Here is an 18,014-nt window from a genome sequence, read left to right as displayed (position 1 = left end):
AATAGCACTTTTTAAGGAAAAAAAAAAAGAAGATATTTTTTAAGAGGAAAAGGATGTTAAAAATAATTATATCAAACTCTACTGCACTCACTATTTATTGAATAATTTTATTTTAGATATTTTTTTTAAAAAAGAGTCAAATATATACACATAATTGAACGGTACAAACTATTAAAGTAGTCTGACCGCTTACTTTCTTATTTTTAAATGAATAATGCACATTAATACTACCTCTTATCATTTTTTTAAGTTGTACTTTAGATACAATTTAGATGGTATTCAATTAAATAAATTTTATCTATTTTATCCTTATTTATTTAACACTCCTATATTTTTTTATAAATTATACTTTCTCCATCTAAAAACTGTACACATTTTTATTATTTCGTTCAATCATATTAAAATATAAAGACAAAATAATATTTACATTTAAAAAATTCATTAACAACCACTTAAATCATAGTTCTTAAATTTCACAAAAATAAATTTATATTTTTACTGCTAAATGAAGTATATAGAAATAAAATATAAAAAAATAAAGGAAAAACTTTGAATATCTCAAATAAAAAATAATAACAAAATATTTATAAGGATAAATTGTTTTTTTAGTCCACCCTTTTATCAACAAAAATTGCAACAGTTCCACTTACGGGATAAAAATGATAAAGAGATTTAATTACAGAACTAAAATGACAAGGGGTTTAGTTTACCCAATTTATAATAACAACAATAATAAAGAGACGTTAAAATTAAAACAGAAAATCAATGACAAATTGAATTACAGTTTGTAAGAGTTAGCACACAGATTGTAAAAACACACAAAATGGGACATCAACATTTACATCTTTCTGCTGGTTCAAAAAATTGAATCAAAACTACGTACGTATAATGAATTAGAGAGAGAGGATCATATCAACGAAGATCGATAACGTCGAATTTCAAACTGGGATTCATATAAACGTCGCTACAATGACGGTAAATAGGACTACCGTCAGAAGGGGGGTCATGAGGATGGAAGCCCCGCCTCGGGCAATGCCTGATGACCGTCATTCCGCCAGAAGTCAACCGGAAAATGCCATGTGATCTGAATACACAACAAAATAAAACACATCAGTTTATAGTGCCAATTTATCGAATAAAAAGTAAATAAGAAGAAGATTCATCCGGAAAACTCAGACCTCGAACTGTCTTTTGGAGCCATCACAATGGCAATAGCTTCAGGCAACATGATCTACGAAAGAAATAGGTGTATCAAGTGGCAAGTAAAACAGGCTCGAACGATGACAGATATATTATTAATTGTCTTCAAACTTCGAATTTTATAAATTACTCCTGCCGTCTGCAAAATTTGTGCTTACTTCCCATTTAGATACATCAATTGAATTTGTGCTTATACCATAAATATCAACTATTTTTTTCATCTACTTATATATTACACTTACTTTTAACACATAATAATTGTCATTATTGTTACATCAAACATATACTATCAATTAGGGTATGTTAATTTCCCAAAAAAAAAACCCTACATAACATATACTTTTACATTAAAATATTATAATTTCTTAGTTTCCATATTAAGATAAACAAGCGTAGTTATGGCGGGCGGAAGGAGTATTTAGGAAGGGTACAATTCTTGGTCATCAACAACACAAAACAATGACTGGGCATTTAAATCTCCTACATGAAGTGTTGTGTCGAATGTCGATGGATGAAGCATATACAATGATGCATATCAGTAACCTTTTTTTCGGCAAAAAGAGGCATAATTCTCTAGTTGAAAATTTTCAAGAAATGTACGCCTCTGTTGCAGTTTCTTAGGTGAAAGTCTATCAATCAACCTTTTCATTGAGGCAGATATGATTTTTACTGTAACTTAATCTTCACCACGAAAATATTGAGGTTGCATGTCAAAGATTAAATGAGATGGAGTGAGAAAGAGATTAGTTTACCTGATAAGAGTAGTGTGTATGAAAATATTGAGGTTGCATGTCAAAGATTAAATGAGATGGAGTGAGAAAGAGATTAGTTTACCTGATAAGAGTAGTGTGTATGAACATCGATTGAAGACATGAAACAAGATTGGGTAGGATGTGTCTGCAAAACAAGATGAGAAGAATCAAATTTTAATTGGAATTGCATGGTTTCTGACTAAAAACCATTGAAGATACAAGCACAGTAATACAACCTTCTTGACGAAACACAAAAAAAAAAAAAGAAAAAAAGAAGAAGATACAACAAATAGCATTGCTAATGATGGCATAAAAATATTGAGCATTATCTATGACATTTTCTCAAGAGACACATGACGTATATTAAAGAGGAGTGAAGATAGATCAAAATAATCATTTGGAACATAAGCATAAACACTCAAAAACAAAGAAGGCAATTGTATTGGTTGCAATACACACAGAAAATTAATACAATTCCCAGAAAACAAAAATGAAAAAGGAACTTAGAGGGGGTACAAATTTGATCGATGAATAAGAAGTACAAAAATCAAGTGTCTACAGTCTACCAGGAGAGGCTGTCAATTGCACCAGAAATGCAGATATCGAATCACAACCAACATAATAAGAGACGGGAGATTATTACTACTGTAGCATGTAACATTGCAGATGAAATAGTCTTACATGAATCCATCCAAGAGGGAAAAGGGACCGCTTGTCCTGCACGTCAAATATTTCTTCCTCATTTGTGGTCTGGCACTGCATGATTAAAAACCATTTAGTGCATAATCACAAAACAAAGTCTCTCTGCATGCGTAGCATTCTGGCTTACCGAATCTGATGTTGATTCTTGCTTAGGAATTATGAGAGCAGTGATGTAAAATTTTCTGTTTTTCTGCGGCAAATAACATCAATGAATACAGAGAAACAATTCCAGAAAACATTATGAGAGCAATTATGTAAAATTGTATCTTTTTGTTTAGAAAAAGAGCTCAAGAGCAGACAATCCCACTAGATAAAATTATTAGAAATATAATTCTCAAGCACATGGCGAAAGGCAACATATTGCTTGTCATACTTACAAGGGAACCAGCAAGGACACCGCATGTTTCCAAGTTCTTATCGGTGTTTGACTTTGCTAGCTTCATAAAACTGTTCATCAGTTCGGTAGACTGATACAAGAACAAGAACAAAGTTTTAACTTTTCTAGATATTAGATTATTTAGAAAAATAATTCAAGTGCAGACAAAAATAGAGAGTTGACATTAAATGCACAACAACTTACAATATGCAACTCCAAGGGATCTTCGGAGCAAACTGAAGCATCATTTGATCCATTTTCCAACACACACTCTGGCTGAGCAGATAAATTTAACGATGGGATCAAATCCTGGATGTCTGCTAACACAGGGGGAGGAGAAGGTTGTCTTGGGATCAAATCCTGTACATCAGCTAGCACTGGGGGTGGAGACGGTTGTCTAATGATTTTGGGCGGTGAAGAAATTTCATCAGTTTCAAAAGAAATAAGAGAATCAGAATCTTTAATGTGTTGGTTATCATTTTTGGGCTGAACTGCAGGTTCCAGACTCGAATTTTTATTTTTCAAGCGGCCATCTTCGTCCTTCATCATTGTTCCATCTTTGATGGAATGCTGAGAAGTGCTATCCCTAACAGGATCAGAAACTAAACTGTGCAACAAAACAATTCCTTGTTAATACCAAAAGACTTCAAATATAAATTATAATATTGTTTTTGTTTCCAAAAACAAGTTATTTTGTACCATAGATTTTTCACAAAGCATTCCTCTGCATTACAACACCAAATAGGAGAATTTATGAAACTTAACATGAAAATTTATAAAAATGGAAATTCTGATATCATTGAAACCTTGGAATCTGGAGTGGAGTGAAGTCTAAATTGCTTGGGTATTGAACCTGCATATATAAAACAAAATTACAACAAATGTTTGTGCCAATAAGTTGCAATAGTATCCGTATGCCATACAACCTTGTAGGTACTAGGAGGTTGCCACAGCCCATGAAGTCCATTGGGACCCAGAATAGAATGTCTTGAAAGAGTTTCCTCCGTTGCGCGCGGAATACTTGATGATTCATGCAAAACACAAGAAAAAAATATTAACAAAACCAATGTCAAAAAAAGATTTGGCCCAAAATAAAAGACTTAGACAGAGTTTCCTCCTTTGGGCAAGGAATACAAAGGGTGTGTTTCGTTTGATTTGGTTTGGAAAATTTTGATTCGAGTTTGGTATTAAAAAGAATGTATCATGAGATATTTTGTATAAAAAAATAATAATAATAATAATAAAATGCACTTGTATTTTTTTTAAAAAACGCAGAATCTAAATAGTAAAATTTGGGAGTTTGAGGCAAAAGAAACACACCCTTAATAATTCCCCAGAAAACTAGCAAAAGCATATGTATATGATGAAGTGGATTTGCCATATAGATCCTGTCTGTGCTACATATTATCATTATGAGCACACAGGATTTAACTCAAAGCTCGTACATAGCAGTTTCAGAGATTTTCTAGAAAATAAGTACGTTCCAACTACATTAAGGATGCCGGACGGCATTTGCATGATTGCATCTTCTAATACTCTTGAAATTTCAATTGCTTGTTATGATATGAATATATATAGGAACAAGTAAATAGCTCTTCAACTCAAATTAAGAATACAAATGTTCAATTCTATGAATTCTTTATACAATCAAGTAATCAACCTGTGAGTATTCTATAAGTTTTCACATCTAAACTCTTAATTTTGATAAATAGATTGATAACTTAGAATAGAAAGATTATTGAATACTACAATCACCAGATGATCATCCATTATCATAATATGACAGCCATATTTTCTGACCTTCTTTTTAGATAATAAAAAACATGTTAAAAAAATATCAACTGACAATCAAAAGATAATTTATTATATAAGGACAGAAATATTTCCAAGACTAACATATTCATATTTCTAGCAAGCAAGTGGCAACAAGGTCAGAGCAGTGAGAGTATCTTACATTCGGCGGAAATGTTCTTCTGCCGGTTTAGCAGGAACGAGAGCCATTGGAGCTTGATATACATAGTTACGAGTACCAGGTTGTAGTCTCTGTCAGATGCAGAATAATAAAAATTATATACAATCTTTTTTCAAAAGAAACCTATTGTCTGAGAACAAGAGAAGCTTTTTGTTTGAGAAGAACAAGAGAAACTTCATTATTTGTTGAAAAACATTTTTTTGCTCTCGTGCTAACCATAAGGAAAGAAAAAATATAAAGACAATCAGAATGCACAATTACCTTCTCCGTAATAGAATCATTCCTGTTTTGTTTAATGGCAGGCCACTCAACAGAAGATTCTAGGTTGCCATTTTTCCAGGAATTTTGCTGATTACTTTGGCGATAAATCTGTTTATTGTGTAACTCTTGAAGTTTTACTTGAACAACTGGTTTTAGTTCCTCAAGCTCATTCAATGCAGTGATTAATCTCTGCAGCAACAAATTTACAGAAAAAAAAATGTGGTGGTAAAAACACCAACCCTAGCAGAGGAATACAAATTTAAATAGTAATAAGAAGATTAATAAAAGTCATTTAGTTTTACCCTTTTGAGATAAAGTTTATAGCCTTGAGGAGATGTTCTATAGTCTCGATGGCATGGTATTGTCTCAGTAACCAAACTAAAAGAAAACAACATACAATTTGGATAAAGCACATTTTTTCATATCTCAGGCAACCTGATATCTTTTCAGTGAAGCAGAGATAGTAACATGAGTAAAACCAAAAATGCTTCCACAGCACACTTTCTCACCTTGAAAATCTAAGGAGCATTACATAAAGATCGATGATATTCTTTTCTTCGCGAAAGATGTCAGCCTGCATGATTAAAAAGATAATATAAATTTTGTCTAAAAATTGGGTGGAAATCAGTACAGAACAAAACCATGATATGTACGCATAGTACAAGTAAATGATCTACAAACTATTTTCATTTATGGACAGGTAAAATTTTGAGATAAAAAAAAAAAGGTAATCAAAGAGAGCAGTATTAATTAAAAAAGCTTAAAAGCATAGCATTTACTTACAAGATTAAAAAATGTAAGATAACAGATAAATCAGGAATTTGGGATCACGCAAAAGCGGAAGTCCTTTAAAATAAAGTTGCTTGATAATACCTATCAATACCGTTAGTCAAATATGGTCTGATTTATCTTTTCTACATGAAATAACAAAATAAAATAACATAGAGGATACGCACAATCAAAATCTTATAAAGCTGGAAGATGGGATCTATTAATTCATTAGGTTAAATAGGAGTGGATCATGTGCTCAATTTGCTCCAGGATTGTATAATTTGTGTTGTTAAAAGGAATAAAAATTTTGTTGAACTACATAAAAGAATATGTTGACACCCATTTCTTTAGCTAGTTTTACTTTTGGCGGGGATTTTAGGTGGTATAATTTTGATAATTATTTGATCACTTTGTCCTTACTTTTTGTTTGAAGTAATTTTATAAATTGCTTTTGGAATGTTAAAAAAGGAAAAACTATGTATAAATAAAGAAAATTTGCGAAAATTTTGAAACATCCGAAAATAGAAATAGTAGCAAAAGACAGAGGTTGTATAATTTCAAAGATTTTGTCATGTTGAAAATGCATTATCAACTGTTAATTAGCCCTTTTTTTAACATATAATGTAACGGTGATTAGATAATTTCTTCAGTATTGAGATATTGAACCGTCTATAAAAATATGTTATGTTTAACTACATACAAAATCCATTGAACTGTATTAAACACTCAAAATTTGATGGCATAACTAAACCGAAGAGTCTACCAATGTGAATTTTCAGCACCAATCCGGATTGTCTTAAATAACTACTGCATCATGATGCACATCCAGAAACGTCGTATACTTTAAGGGTATCAAATTGTCAACTATATCAGTCTAGAAAACCGTGTAACATAAGACAATTTGCATCCGCTCAGAAGAAATAAAATGTTTATTCTGTTAGTCAATAATTCATGATAAGTTAATTACATCTAAATAACAGAGGAAGCTGAATAGCTGACAGTGGCATAACCTCAGAAATCCCAAAACAACTCAATTGCATATTCTCCCAAATGTATTTATTAGGAAGCAACTGAGGTTCTAGAATGCACCCACACAAATTACTAGTTTAATCAACTATTAAGTATTGACCTTAAACATAACGACATGAATATATAGAAAGAACAAGCTAGAGGTTTGAGAATTGTACATACGCCCATTTCCTTGAATTGTACATACGCCCATTTCCTTGTGTGCCCATTCCCACTCCCCTTTGAATTTTTCCATCTTTCGATAAAAGATTTATTTACAATTCCAATTTCATTTACTTTCGATCATGCCAATTGTTCCAGCCTAGGCACTAAATATCGAAAACTACCACTGCCCAGCTTAGCCTTAATACTTTACATTGTTAGGTCTCAACCATAACAATGTAACCAAAAAAACACACGCAACTTGGCTCACACTTTATTTCAGTACCATTGCCGGATCATCCAAAATATCAGAAATCCACCAGCAAAACCAGATCATAGCACCAACAATCACAACATTATTAATTCAGCTCACTGATCCTAACAAAGCCCATTAACAGGATAAACAACAAGACCACAAAACGAATTCCGTTCAGAAAAACTCCCAAATACACATGCAACTCTTCCACAGCACTTCAGCATACAAGATTCAACTATTTCTATGGAAAAGAAAACGTATCATGATCAAGCACCAAAACCCCCCAACAAGTTCAACAAATCCCTCGTGCGTAAAGAATAAATATTACCCCTAAAATCGGGGAGAATTGGATACCTGCTTGAGAATATTATCCGCGATTCGGTAGTAGAAGGGAAGGGAAATCCTATTATCAACGTCGATCTTCTTGGTAGTGGCGGAGATGTTGATTCGTCCACCAGATGAAGACCGAGTCATCATCTTCGATGAGAGGGTTTGTTGGTTTGTTCCTCCCTCTGTTGCTTTCTGCTTCAGTTTGTGTTTTTCTTCCTCTAATAAGGTAAAACGAGTTTTATATTTTTAATGATCCGGGTATCCAAAGCAACGATTCGGGTCGGAATATTTGAAAATAGAGAATAAATTTTTAATTTTATAGAGTAAATTATTATCCGTCCCGGATATTTTGTCCTGTTTATTGGATGCTATACATTTATTAAAAAAAAAATTAGTGATTTATTGACTCTACTAAATTTATATATTTGAACAAAAATAAAATTGAACTTTAAAAGTATATATTTATATATATAATTTTAACATGTTAATTAAAATTTATCAATACTATATAAATTGTTTAATCAGATATAAAAATATTATATATAGTATATAAAAATATAAGAAAAAGGACATATTATATAAAATATTACTCCCTTCGGTCCACATACCGTATCGACGTTAACGTTTTTTTTGTCCCACATTTCATATTACTTTCCATTTTTGAAAATTATTAAAACACTCTAATTTTATTTTAAACTTTTAAATTTATTTTTTTTAATTTTAATTAAACTAATTAGTTATCTTAATTTTAATTTATAATTATTTATATTATAAGATAATTATTTTCATCGATACATTCTTAATTATCTACTGGTTACAATCCTCTTAAAATATCGTCTCTAAAGTGCAGCAGAGACGCTACGAGGAGAGAGGGAATAATATGTAATATGAATTATATTTTATATGTACTGTAGTCCATAGGATATAAATAAAAAATACCATTGATTTTTTTAAAAATAAAATAGAAAATTCAATTAAAAAATATAAAATAAAAACTAATTAACAAATAAAAAAATACGACCATCAATGGATTTGAACGGGGCAAGGTCGTGGGAATGAAGTAATAATAGTGAAAGAATATTGTTGTAATTAATTAGTTATTTTTTATTTTGATATTTTATTTTATATAATAATTTAAATATAATTGGAATTGTTTATTTAGCATTTTAATTTAAAATATCTTTTACACAAAGTACGAAGAATTATATTAATAGTATAAAAAATAATATTTTAAATTGAATATTAAAATTTTTATATAATTAAGAGAATAAAATATAAATTTTATATATATTAAGAATTACATCACATAAATTTTGTGCAGAGCAAACAAATCCAATTTTTATAAATCAAAATAATATATTTAATAAAAAATTATAAAAGTATATACTAAACATTTTTTTCATTTATCTACACATCCAAAATAAATCAGAACAGATAATGGAAAAATAATTTATTTATCAAATTTCAATTTTCTGATTCAAAAAACAAATAATAATAATACTCTCTCCGTCCCATTGTAAAATTATTATTTTTCATTTTTATTCTTTCCAAAATAAGGATATCATTTCTTAATTTAGTAATTGTACTACCTACCTAACATAATAAATATCCTTCCAACTTACATTATATTATACAAATGTCATTACTTTTATATTAGACAATACTAACAGGGGCATTTTCGTTTTTTCACTACAACTTATTAAAATACTAATATTTAAAAATCTATATGCAAAAAATAAACGGCAACCTTGCACCGGGACAGAGAGACTATTTCAATTTTATATGTCAAACACATTTTCTGGCTAATAAAAGGGTTTGATACAGTGCAACAATAGTAATGGTTTGTGTAGTTGTGTATGGTTTTATATTTTTACTTAGAGTGCGTTTGATAATTAGCTGATAGTTTTTATCTATTAGCTAATTCAATTAGCAATTTGTATTAAAGTGTTTGGTAAAACAACTGTTTGATATTAGTTGTTTGTACATAAAATGACTATTAAGGACATTGACATGTTATTTTTTAAAATATTTAATTTTGTCCATTTTAGTTTGAAATTTATGAGAATTTTTGTTATTAATTATGGAAAATTATAAAAATATTATAAAATATTTATTTTTATTTTTATTATTTAGATTTGAGAAAATTATTTTTACTAAAAAATAATAATTTTTTATTGAAATTATGTAAAATATAAAATAATAAATATTTCGTATATATATTTTTATTATGTTAATTATTGTTTTAATATATATAAATAAATTAATAATCTTTATTTTTTTTATTTGATTTAGTTTTAAAAATTTATATATTTTACAAATAAAATAATTTATATGTAATAATTAGTTTAAATTTACAAAAATAAAAATATAATTTAATAAATTAAATATATTAAAATTAATTAATAAATACTGCTATAAAAATATATTTATATGTATAAAATAAATAATTAAATTTTAAGGGTAAATAAGGAATAACCAAAATTAAAATAAAAAAATTCTTTCAAAATGTTGGGTAGATGAGCTTTTAAGAAATTAGCTTTTTGGACCCAAAAAGCTCTTTCAAGCTAATTTACCAAACACCTAAATTAGCTTTTTGACCGGTAAACAGTTAAAAACTGTTCAATAAGCTAAAAGCTTTTCAAAAAGCTCTTTCCCAAACACCCTCTTAATATTAGTTTGAACAATATTTTTGATGTAATTTTTTATATAAGAATAATATAATATTTTTTTCATCCGACCGCCAAGTGACTATTTTTTACCTTTTTTCGACGTTCTTTAAATTTATATCGTGACTAATTTTGGTAAAATTAAATTTTTAATATTTACTTGCTATTCCATATTCGACATGTATTCATCCTATAGCAATTGCTATTATTTTTGTTATATTCTCTCTTAATTATTTTTAATTACTAACTAAAATTTTAAATTAAAATGATATAACTATTATTTTACTTTTTCAATAAAATATCAAAATTTTTTAATCTCTACTCCGGCTCCAATGGACTTAATTTTTGCAAACAAAGAAAATATGTTTTTATATATATATAAATATATATATACTATATAGTATCGATTATGTAGTAAATGAATTGAAATCAAACTCTAACTAGACAAAGTTTAATTTTTTATTTTATATATATATATATATACACTAAATCAAATTGTAAGGATGTGTTTGTTTGTCTTTGAAGTGATTGAAACATTATGGAGCATTTATTTATTTATTTATTTATTATTATTATTAGTGTACATAAGTTTTAAGCATGATCTTTTGAATGACAAATTAACTGGTTATGGTTAGCGTAATATATAAATACACACGACAAGTCAACAACAATTAGGTGGTTATGTTGATTAGTCTTAATCAATGTATGAAATACATGAGGTATAACCTAACAACACAATGTATAATAACAATTCGCCCAATACATATTATTTTAATTTAAATCGCATGCTAAAAATTAGTAACTTATATTTTAATTAAAGTTTTTTGTTGACGACGTAGGAATCGCAATTGCTACTAGGCGAATCATGTGTGGCAGGTGACCTGAGGTGTTGAGAGTTTGAGTCCCTAACCTTACGGTCATAAGTCTCATTCCCACACCACCGGCCGTCCCTTATCGGAAAAAAAAGAAATGGCTTGAGATATTCATATTTTGAAATGAAATAATTCAATTCTTGATATGGTATTAATATATACATTTTGAATGTAATACTTAAATTAAAAATTACTCCAATGTAATATTTTTTATTCAATATGTTTTTTTTAATCACATTTAATATTTATTTCTATTCAAAACTTTTATTTAAACTACTATTTCATCTCAAAAGTATCCAATTAAAAAAAAAAAAAAACAAAAAGAAAAGAAAGAAACTCAAGTAGACAGAGCCTTATGTTGTGTTATTTTGGGAGGTTCTGGCGAAAATTTTACTATTCAAATTTATTTTTTTAAAAAATATATATATCAAATCAAATAATTATTTATTTTAATATTATATTATAAATTTATTTTACATTCAAAATATTATATCAACTTCTATTTATATTATATCAAATAATTATTCAAATTCAAACTTTTCCTATTAAATAATCCAAAACCCAAAACTCAAAACACACAGGCAAACACATTTTATTTATGTAATAATAATAATAATAATAATCATAGTGTTTTAGTGAGGGAGTCAGGGACCATGGAAGCCTGAGGAAGACTTGAAAATTATATGGCTCACAGTAATTTGGAGTGTTATTTGACAAGAAGTTATGTCGACCCACAAAAAGGTGGCGACGACCGTCGATCTCCAGATCAACGGCTACGATCGGCCGGATCCGAGCCTCAGGCTCAGGCTCACCCATGCCCCTTGGATAAGGTTCATGCCACGTGGCGCCACCACAGGCGTGCCCATTTCGATAAGGCCCTCATCCTTTGTATGTGCATGTGTGTGGACATTAACGGGGAAAGTCACGCCCCGCCTCATCCTACGGCCTGGATTCGACGGTTTTGAACGCGGGTTAATTCTGGCCGTTGGATCGCAATCGAAACACGCCAATTGGAAGCCGTTATAAAGAGTGAGGTTGCACCAGTGCTTCTTCATTGTCTGCCTTGGTGAAGAAGAAGAAGAAAGGAAGGAAGAAAAATGGCTAGCTCAGTGCTCTCCACCGCCGCCGCCGCCGCCGCCGCGACTCCGGCGCAAGCCACTAAGGTGGCTCCTTTCGTCGGCCTCAAGTCCTCCGCGGCTTTCCCCGTCGCTCGTAAGAACTCCGCCGACATCACCTCCCTCGCCAGCAATGGCGGAAGAGTCTCCTGCATGAAGGTCGGTGGTCTGATTTACGAAATTGACTCAATCGATTGCTGAATTGAGTTTTTATTTTTGATTTTTCCAGTGTTTGAACTTCGAATTGGTTACTGAGTTTGAGATCAATTGCAGGTCTGGCCTACGGAAGGGAAGAGGAAATTCGAAACCCTGTCGTACCTGCCGACATTGACGAGAGAGCAGCTCCTCAAGCAAGTCGAGTACCTTCTCAGGCTCAAGCTGATTCCCTGCCTCGAGTTCACAATAGGAGTAAGCTTTCTGACCTTAATTCTCACCCAATTTCCCCAAATCTAAATTTCCCCCAAATTGATTGCGGCAAACCCTAATTAGGGTTTCTGGTTCAAAGTTCAAACACCTTAACTAACTCAAAATTGAAATTGAATGCAGCCGGCCTTCCCCTACCGTGAGAACCACAGATCTCCAGGGTACTACGACGGACGGTACTGGACCATGTGGAAGCTGCCGATGTTCGGGTGCACCGACGCCGTGCAGGTGTTGCAGGAGCTGGACGAGGCGGTGGCCTACCACCCTCAGGCCTGCGTGAGGATCATCGGATTCGATCCGAAGCGCCAGGTGCAGATCATCAGTTTCATCGCGCACAAGCGCCCCGGCCTCGTCTGGGACTAATTGTCGTTTTGTGCACTGCCTGATGTCGTTTCGATTTCAACCTCCATTGTTAGTGTTCTTTCGCGTCGTTGTGGTCTGTTTGTTGTGGTTTTCTTCTATTCCTTCTTTTCTTCTTCTTCTTCTCCAATGGTGCTTTTCCTCAGATAAGGGACACGTGGCAGCCATTTGTTAATTTGATCATATATGAAGATATGATATGTGTGTCTGTCGTCTTTCTATTCGGGATTGATAGTTTTCCATTGATAAGGAGATTCAACAATGTATGAGGATAAGTATGAATTAAGCAATAATTATTACTATTGTTAGTATGATTACTATTATTAGTATGAAAAAATTTCTTTTTTCCTATCAATTATTAATTATTGAAAACTCACATTAAATTACGGTAATTATTTAAATATAAATGTACTTACTAAATATTTTATGCACCATTTATAAAAAAAACCCTAAATAATACATGTCCTCAACATAATGAGAAAGGTTTCATTTGAATTCTTCCGTATCAACTGAATATGTATTTTTCAATTTCATTATTTTAAAATAAATATATATATATAATATATTATACTGAGAGCAACATAATTCTTAATTTTTTGAAAAAAATAAAATATATTTATATCTTTTGCACTTATAAAGGTAAAAAATATTAAAATTATTTTACATATTTTCACCGACTAATAAAATATTATTTTATAATTCACTAACTAGTATTCCTATTTTTGTCATCCAAATATGTACTTAATTTCTTTGTAAAATACAAAGAAAATGAACACAAATTTTGATGATAGCGGTCGTAGTATTTTTTGAAAGAAAAATTACATAAAGAGTGTGATGAAATACTTTTTTTTTTCAAAAACAAAAAATCTATTTTTTTAAAAAAAAATTAATATATAGAAGAATTGCCTTTTGCAATTTTTTTAAATGCAAGACTACTACTAATAATAATAATGACATCACTACAGGTAATTATTTGTTTCTCTAACAAAACAAATGTCAATATAAAAATTTAAAACTCATAAAATTAATTCATCCATTTCAAACAATATTATGAAATTGAATATATATATATGTATATATATGATGTGTTGAAGGTATGTTTGCATATATATTGTACTAACTCTATTATGAACAGTATGTTTATATGCATAGGCGGATTGAGAATTTCTTTTATGGGTAGCACAACATTTAAATACAAAATATAATAATAATAATAAATATTTATTAATGCTATAGAATAAATCATATATATGTAAATAAGTATAACAGTATAAATACTATTCCCAAATCAAATGTAGTAGGTTAAGATATACTTCCTATTTTGGGATTTTATCCCAAAATAATAAGGAAATTATCGTTTTGGAAAATGGGATTTAATTATTATAAAAAAAATGGAAAGTTAGTTAAAAAAAAATAGAAATAAAATTATTCTTTTGGAACGGACGAAAATGACAAGATGAGACTATTGTTTTGGGACGGAGTGAGTAATAGTATTTTATTAGTTAATGTAAGTATGTAAGAGTTATGATATTTTTGCAATTGACTTTATATACAAAATAATTGTAAATGTAATGATATATTTTAATTTAAATAAAAGTTAAAAATATTTTAATATTAATGTATAATTAATCTTCTAAAATAGAAAATAAATACTTTAAAATAAGACAAATAAAATAGTAAAAGTAGTATTTTAAATTGAGACTAGAAAGGAAAAAATAATGAGTATATAATAAGAATTATCTGATATTAGTGAAAAGTGTATATATTTTGTATATATATAGGAAAACATACTTAAATTCTCGATCATATTAAATTCTCGATCGATATGACAAGTGACACTAGGCTAATCATATGTGACAGAAAGACCGGAGACATCGATTAATAAGACTTCCTCCATCCCTTAACAAATTATCTATTTTTTCATTTTTTTCCGTCTCATAACAAAATATTTATTTTATTTTTTAGTAATTGTATTATCTACGTAATATTAAAAATACTCTTACAACTCACAATATATTACACAAATATCGTTACAGTTATATTAAACAATACTAATAAGGTTAATTTAGTTATTTCTACTTTATTCCTACTACATATTAATATACTCCCTCCGTCCCATAACAAAGTATTCATTTTTCCATTTTAATCTGTTCCATAACAAAGTATCCATTTCCTTTTATTCAAACGGTATTATATATCTAACATTACAAATACCCTTACAACTTACAATATATTACACAAATATTATTACCTTTATTCCTACTATATCCCAATATAAATTTAATATTTTTAAAATTATGTATAAAAAGTAAATGAATATTTATTTTTGAAACGGATAAAGTAATACTAATATACCTTGAAAAAAAAAAAAAAAAACCCGGATATTTACTCGAGGACAGAGGAGAGAGGGAGTATTGTTTTAATGATTAGTGGTGTGAGTGATGATAAGTAGAAGAATGAACAGAAATCATTTAGGGAGTGTTTGGCTGTATGGATATATTGAAAAATCCAAAATTTCTAAATGATAAGAGATGGACGCATTATGTGGTGAAATTTTGATGAAATCGCAGCCCAAAAAGTTGCTTTCACAAACACGCCCTTATCCTAAACCTATTCTTCTTTCTTTCTGATGGCAACAATCTGGCCAATAAATTTTTTGTTATTTTATTCTTTCTTAATTATGGGTAAAATTTGAAAAGCCAATTCATGGGTAACATTTTTAGAACACATTCAAAACTTGTCATTTAGTCCAAAAAGTCCTAGTTCGCCTGTAATCTTATTACATGTCATATTTCAACAAGTTGAAATTTACCATTATTTCTAATAGCATAATATATTAACTTTTGGGCTTACCCCAACATTTGGAGCTATTAAACTATTCGAGCGAATTTGAGTACATTTTGTTCGAGCTCAACTAAAATTTAATTTAGCAGTACAGATTTGTCTCTACTCGTTAAGAATTTGAGTTGAAATAGTGGCTCAAGTTTGACTCGACTCAAATTCAAACTTGTCTTGTAAAGCTCAAACTCGAGCTTGGCTCAAATTTTATACATATTTTATATATTTTTAATATATAGATTAAATATATATGATTTTATTCATAATTTATTATAATAAAATATTTAAATTTCATTAATAATTATAAACTTTGTTATAAAACTATATATTATATTAATTTATAAAATGATATAAATATATTATCATTAGTGAGCTCAATCAACTTACCCGTGAGCCGAGCTCGAGCTGAGCTCATTTATAAAAAAAAATTATTTTTTTTAGTTCGAGCTTAGTTTGTTTATTTTTATAAATGAGTCAACTCGAATTGTTAATAAGTCGAGCCAAGCTTGGCTCACAAACCACTTGATTTGTTTAACAGCTCTACCAACATCTCAAAAGGGACTCTTTGAAGCTATTCATTATCTTAAGCTTATTTGGCCTAAGTTATGCTAGGGAAGTCCGTCATGGTATGAATCCGGCCTCAAGGGACATTGAGGCCCAAAAAATCTTAATGACATACCTGATAAAAGAAATATGGACCAAGCCACGTACAATGACGCCATTGCCTTTAAGCCGGAGCTCATCCATAGAAAAGTAAATACATAGACGGATCAAACTTTATGCATTGAAATTTGTTTAAGATTTATTTTCAAATGAATCCCTGTCTTCAGATATTGCTAGGATTATTTCTATCTTTTTGCTACTTTTTGTTAAGCATATATATAAATAAATCAAAAGTAACGGTAGTAAAATTTGTTTTACACATATATAGTCAAGAAATCTAGTATGAATTGTTCATTTTTCTTTGCAAATTTTCTAGTTCAATATGTCGTCGTACTAGTAATTTCAACCCCAACCAATCTGATTACCGGCGAGAGACTATCTCGTTCTCAAGTTTAGGCCGTTTACCCTTTTGGATCAGAAGAGCTCTTTGGAATACTTACGGTATCCGATGTTGGCTTAAAACCCCTTGGCCAAAACAAATTGCTTTATCTGGGCACATATCTACCGAAAGGGATTCCTATAGAGATTGTTAGGATTGTTTCAAAATGCTATGTGAATATCTTAGTTCTTAATATTGTGTGATGAACTCATTTTAGTTAAGATCTTTACGAGTCTTTAGGTTATTTTGTATATTATATTTTGTAGTTTTTTGCAGAATTAGCTTTGTGATAAAATTTATATTTTGTGAGTGGATAGCTAGCTATGTGCTAGTGTTGATTAACTTTGTGATAGTGTATGCAAATCTATGAGCTTTGTGATTTTATTGATGTCAATAGGGTGGAATACGGTTTTTTTATTGAACTTTGTGTTATAAGCTTGCCTTTGTAGGTCTTTGTATTCAAACACATCGTATAATTTTATTTTATTTTTTTTGAGTCCTTTGTGGTGTTTAGATATTTACAATTTTGATGATTATGAATCTATGTGATCAAGAGTAACACTTGTGATTAAGTACAGTCTTTTTTTAATGTCCCATTCCGACTATGTTCGTTTTTCTTTGGCATCTTACTTTTTGAACCATGACTCCCTTAATTCGGCCATCCAAAGGTTAGGTATTTCTTTAGCATCAAAATATTCTTGTTGTCGGAGGGTGGAGACAATATCGAACTTCTTTGCAGTTGGTGAACAATTGTATGTTGGTTGCAAGAGTATCTAGAAAGTTCAACAATATTTATAGGTTCTTCACAATTATGATGTTCTGAAAAGAAATGTTAGACTGGAGATTCAGAAGTTGCCAGGCGACTGAGAATCTCTCACTTGACTCCGGCCACACAACCCCCAAAGATA

The 18,014-nt window shown here is 30.0% G+C and overlaps 2 protein-coding genes across 2 annotated transcripts; one reads left to right on the top strand and one right to left on the bottom strand.

The window, feature by feature from the left end:
* Nucleotides 1-749: 749 nt before the first annotated feature.
* On the bottom strand, nt 750-8,013 carry LOC127241829 (AMSH-like ubiquitin thioesterase 1). The gene is made up of 14 exons (XM_051261050.1): nt 7,815-8,013; nt 5,773-5,837; nt 5,566-5,641; nt 5,264-5,452; nt 4,985-5,073; nt 3,957-4,050; nt 3,837-3,883; nt 3,235-3,637; nt 3,032-3,121; nt 2,782-2,844; nt 2,634-2,708; nt 2,035-2,097; nt 1,179-1,231; nt 750-1,084 (listed from the first exon to the last, which is right to left on the bottom strand). The coding sequence occupies exons 1-14, from the start codon at nt 7,935-7,937 to the stop codon at nt 913-915; spliced, it is 1,602 nt and encodes a 533-aa protein (XP_051117007.1). The 5' UTR covers nt 7,938-8,013; the 3' UTR covers nt 750-912.
* A 4,359-nt stretch (nt 8,014-12,372) lies between these two features.
* LOC127241890 (ribulose bisphosphate carboxylase small subunit, chloroplastic-like) lies at nt 12,373-13,528 on the top strand. The gene is made up of 3 exons (XM_051261157.1): nt 12,373-12,602; nt 12,717-12,851; nt 12,990-13,528. The coding sequence occupies exons 1-3, from the start codon at nt 12,426-12,428 to the stop codon at nt 13,227-13,229; spliced, it is 552 nt and encodes a 183-aa protein (XP_051117114.1). The 5' UTR covers nt 12,373-12,425; the 3' UTR covers nt 13,230-13,528.
* Nucleotides 13,529-18,014: the final 4,486 nt, after the last annotated feature.

The sequence above is a fragment of the Andrographis paniculata genome, unplaced genomic scaffold, assembly GCF_009805555.1.
Source record: "Andrographis paniculata isolate CXL003 unplaced genomic scaffold, ASM980555v1 Contig83END, whole genome shotgun sequence".
Lineage (NCBI taxonomy): Eukaryota > Viridiplantae > Streptophyta > Magnoliopsida > Lamiales > Acanthaceae > Andrographis > Andrographis paniculata.
Note: the sequence above shows the minus strand (reverse complement) of the source record. Positions and strands in the feature narration are given on the sequence as shown.

Excerpts from the sequence above, each read along its gene's own strand:
- LOC127241890 (XM_051261157.1), top strand. The coding sequence starts at position 12,426 with ATGGCTAGCTCAGTGCTCTCCACCGCCGCCGCCGCCGCCGCCGCGACT. Across the intron at positions 12,603-12,716 it reads GAAGAGTCTCCTGCATGAAG|GTCTGGCCTACGGAAGGGAA; the intron begins GTCGGTGGTCTG and ends GATCAATTGCAG. Across the intron at positions 12,852-12,989 it reads GCCTCGAGTTCACAATAGGA|CCGGCCTTCCCCTACCGTGA; the intron begins GTAAGCTTTCTG and ends AATTGAATGCAG.
- LOC127241829 (XM_051261050.1), bottom strand. The coding sequence starts at position 7,937 with ATGATGACTCGGTCTTCATCTGGTGGACGAATCAACATCTCCGCCACT. Across the intron at positions 5,453-5,565 it reads ATAAACTTTATCTCAAAAGG|AGATTAATCACTGCATTGAA; the intron begins GTAAAACTAAAT and ends TTGTTGCTGCAG. Across the intron at positions 2,098-2,633 it reads TCCCTCTTGGATGGATTCAT|ACACATCCTACCCAATCTTG; the intron begins GTAAGACTATTT and ends CTTGTTTTGCAG.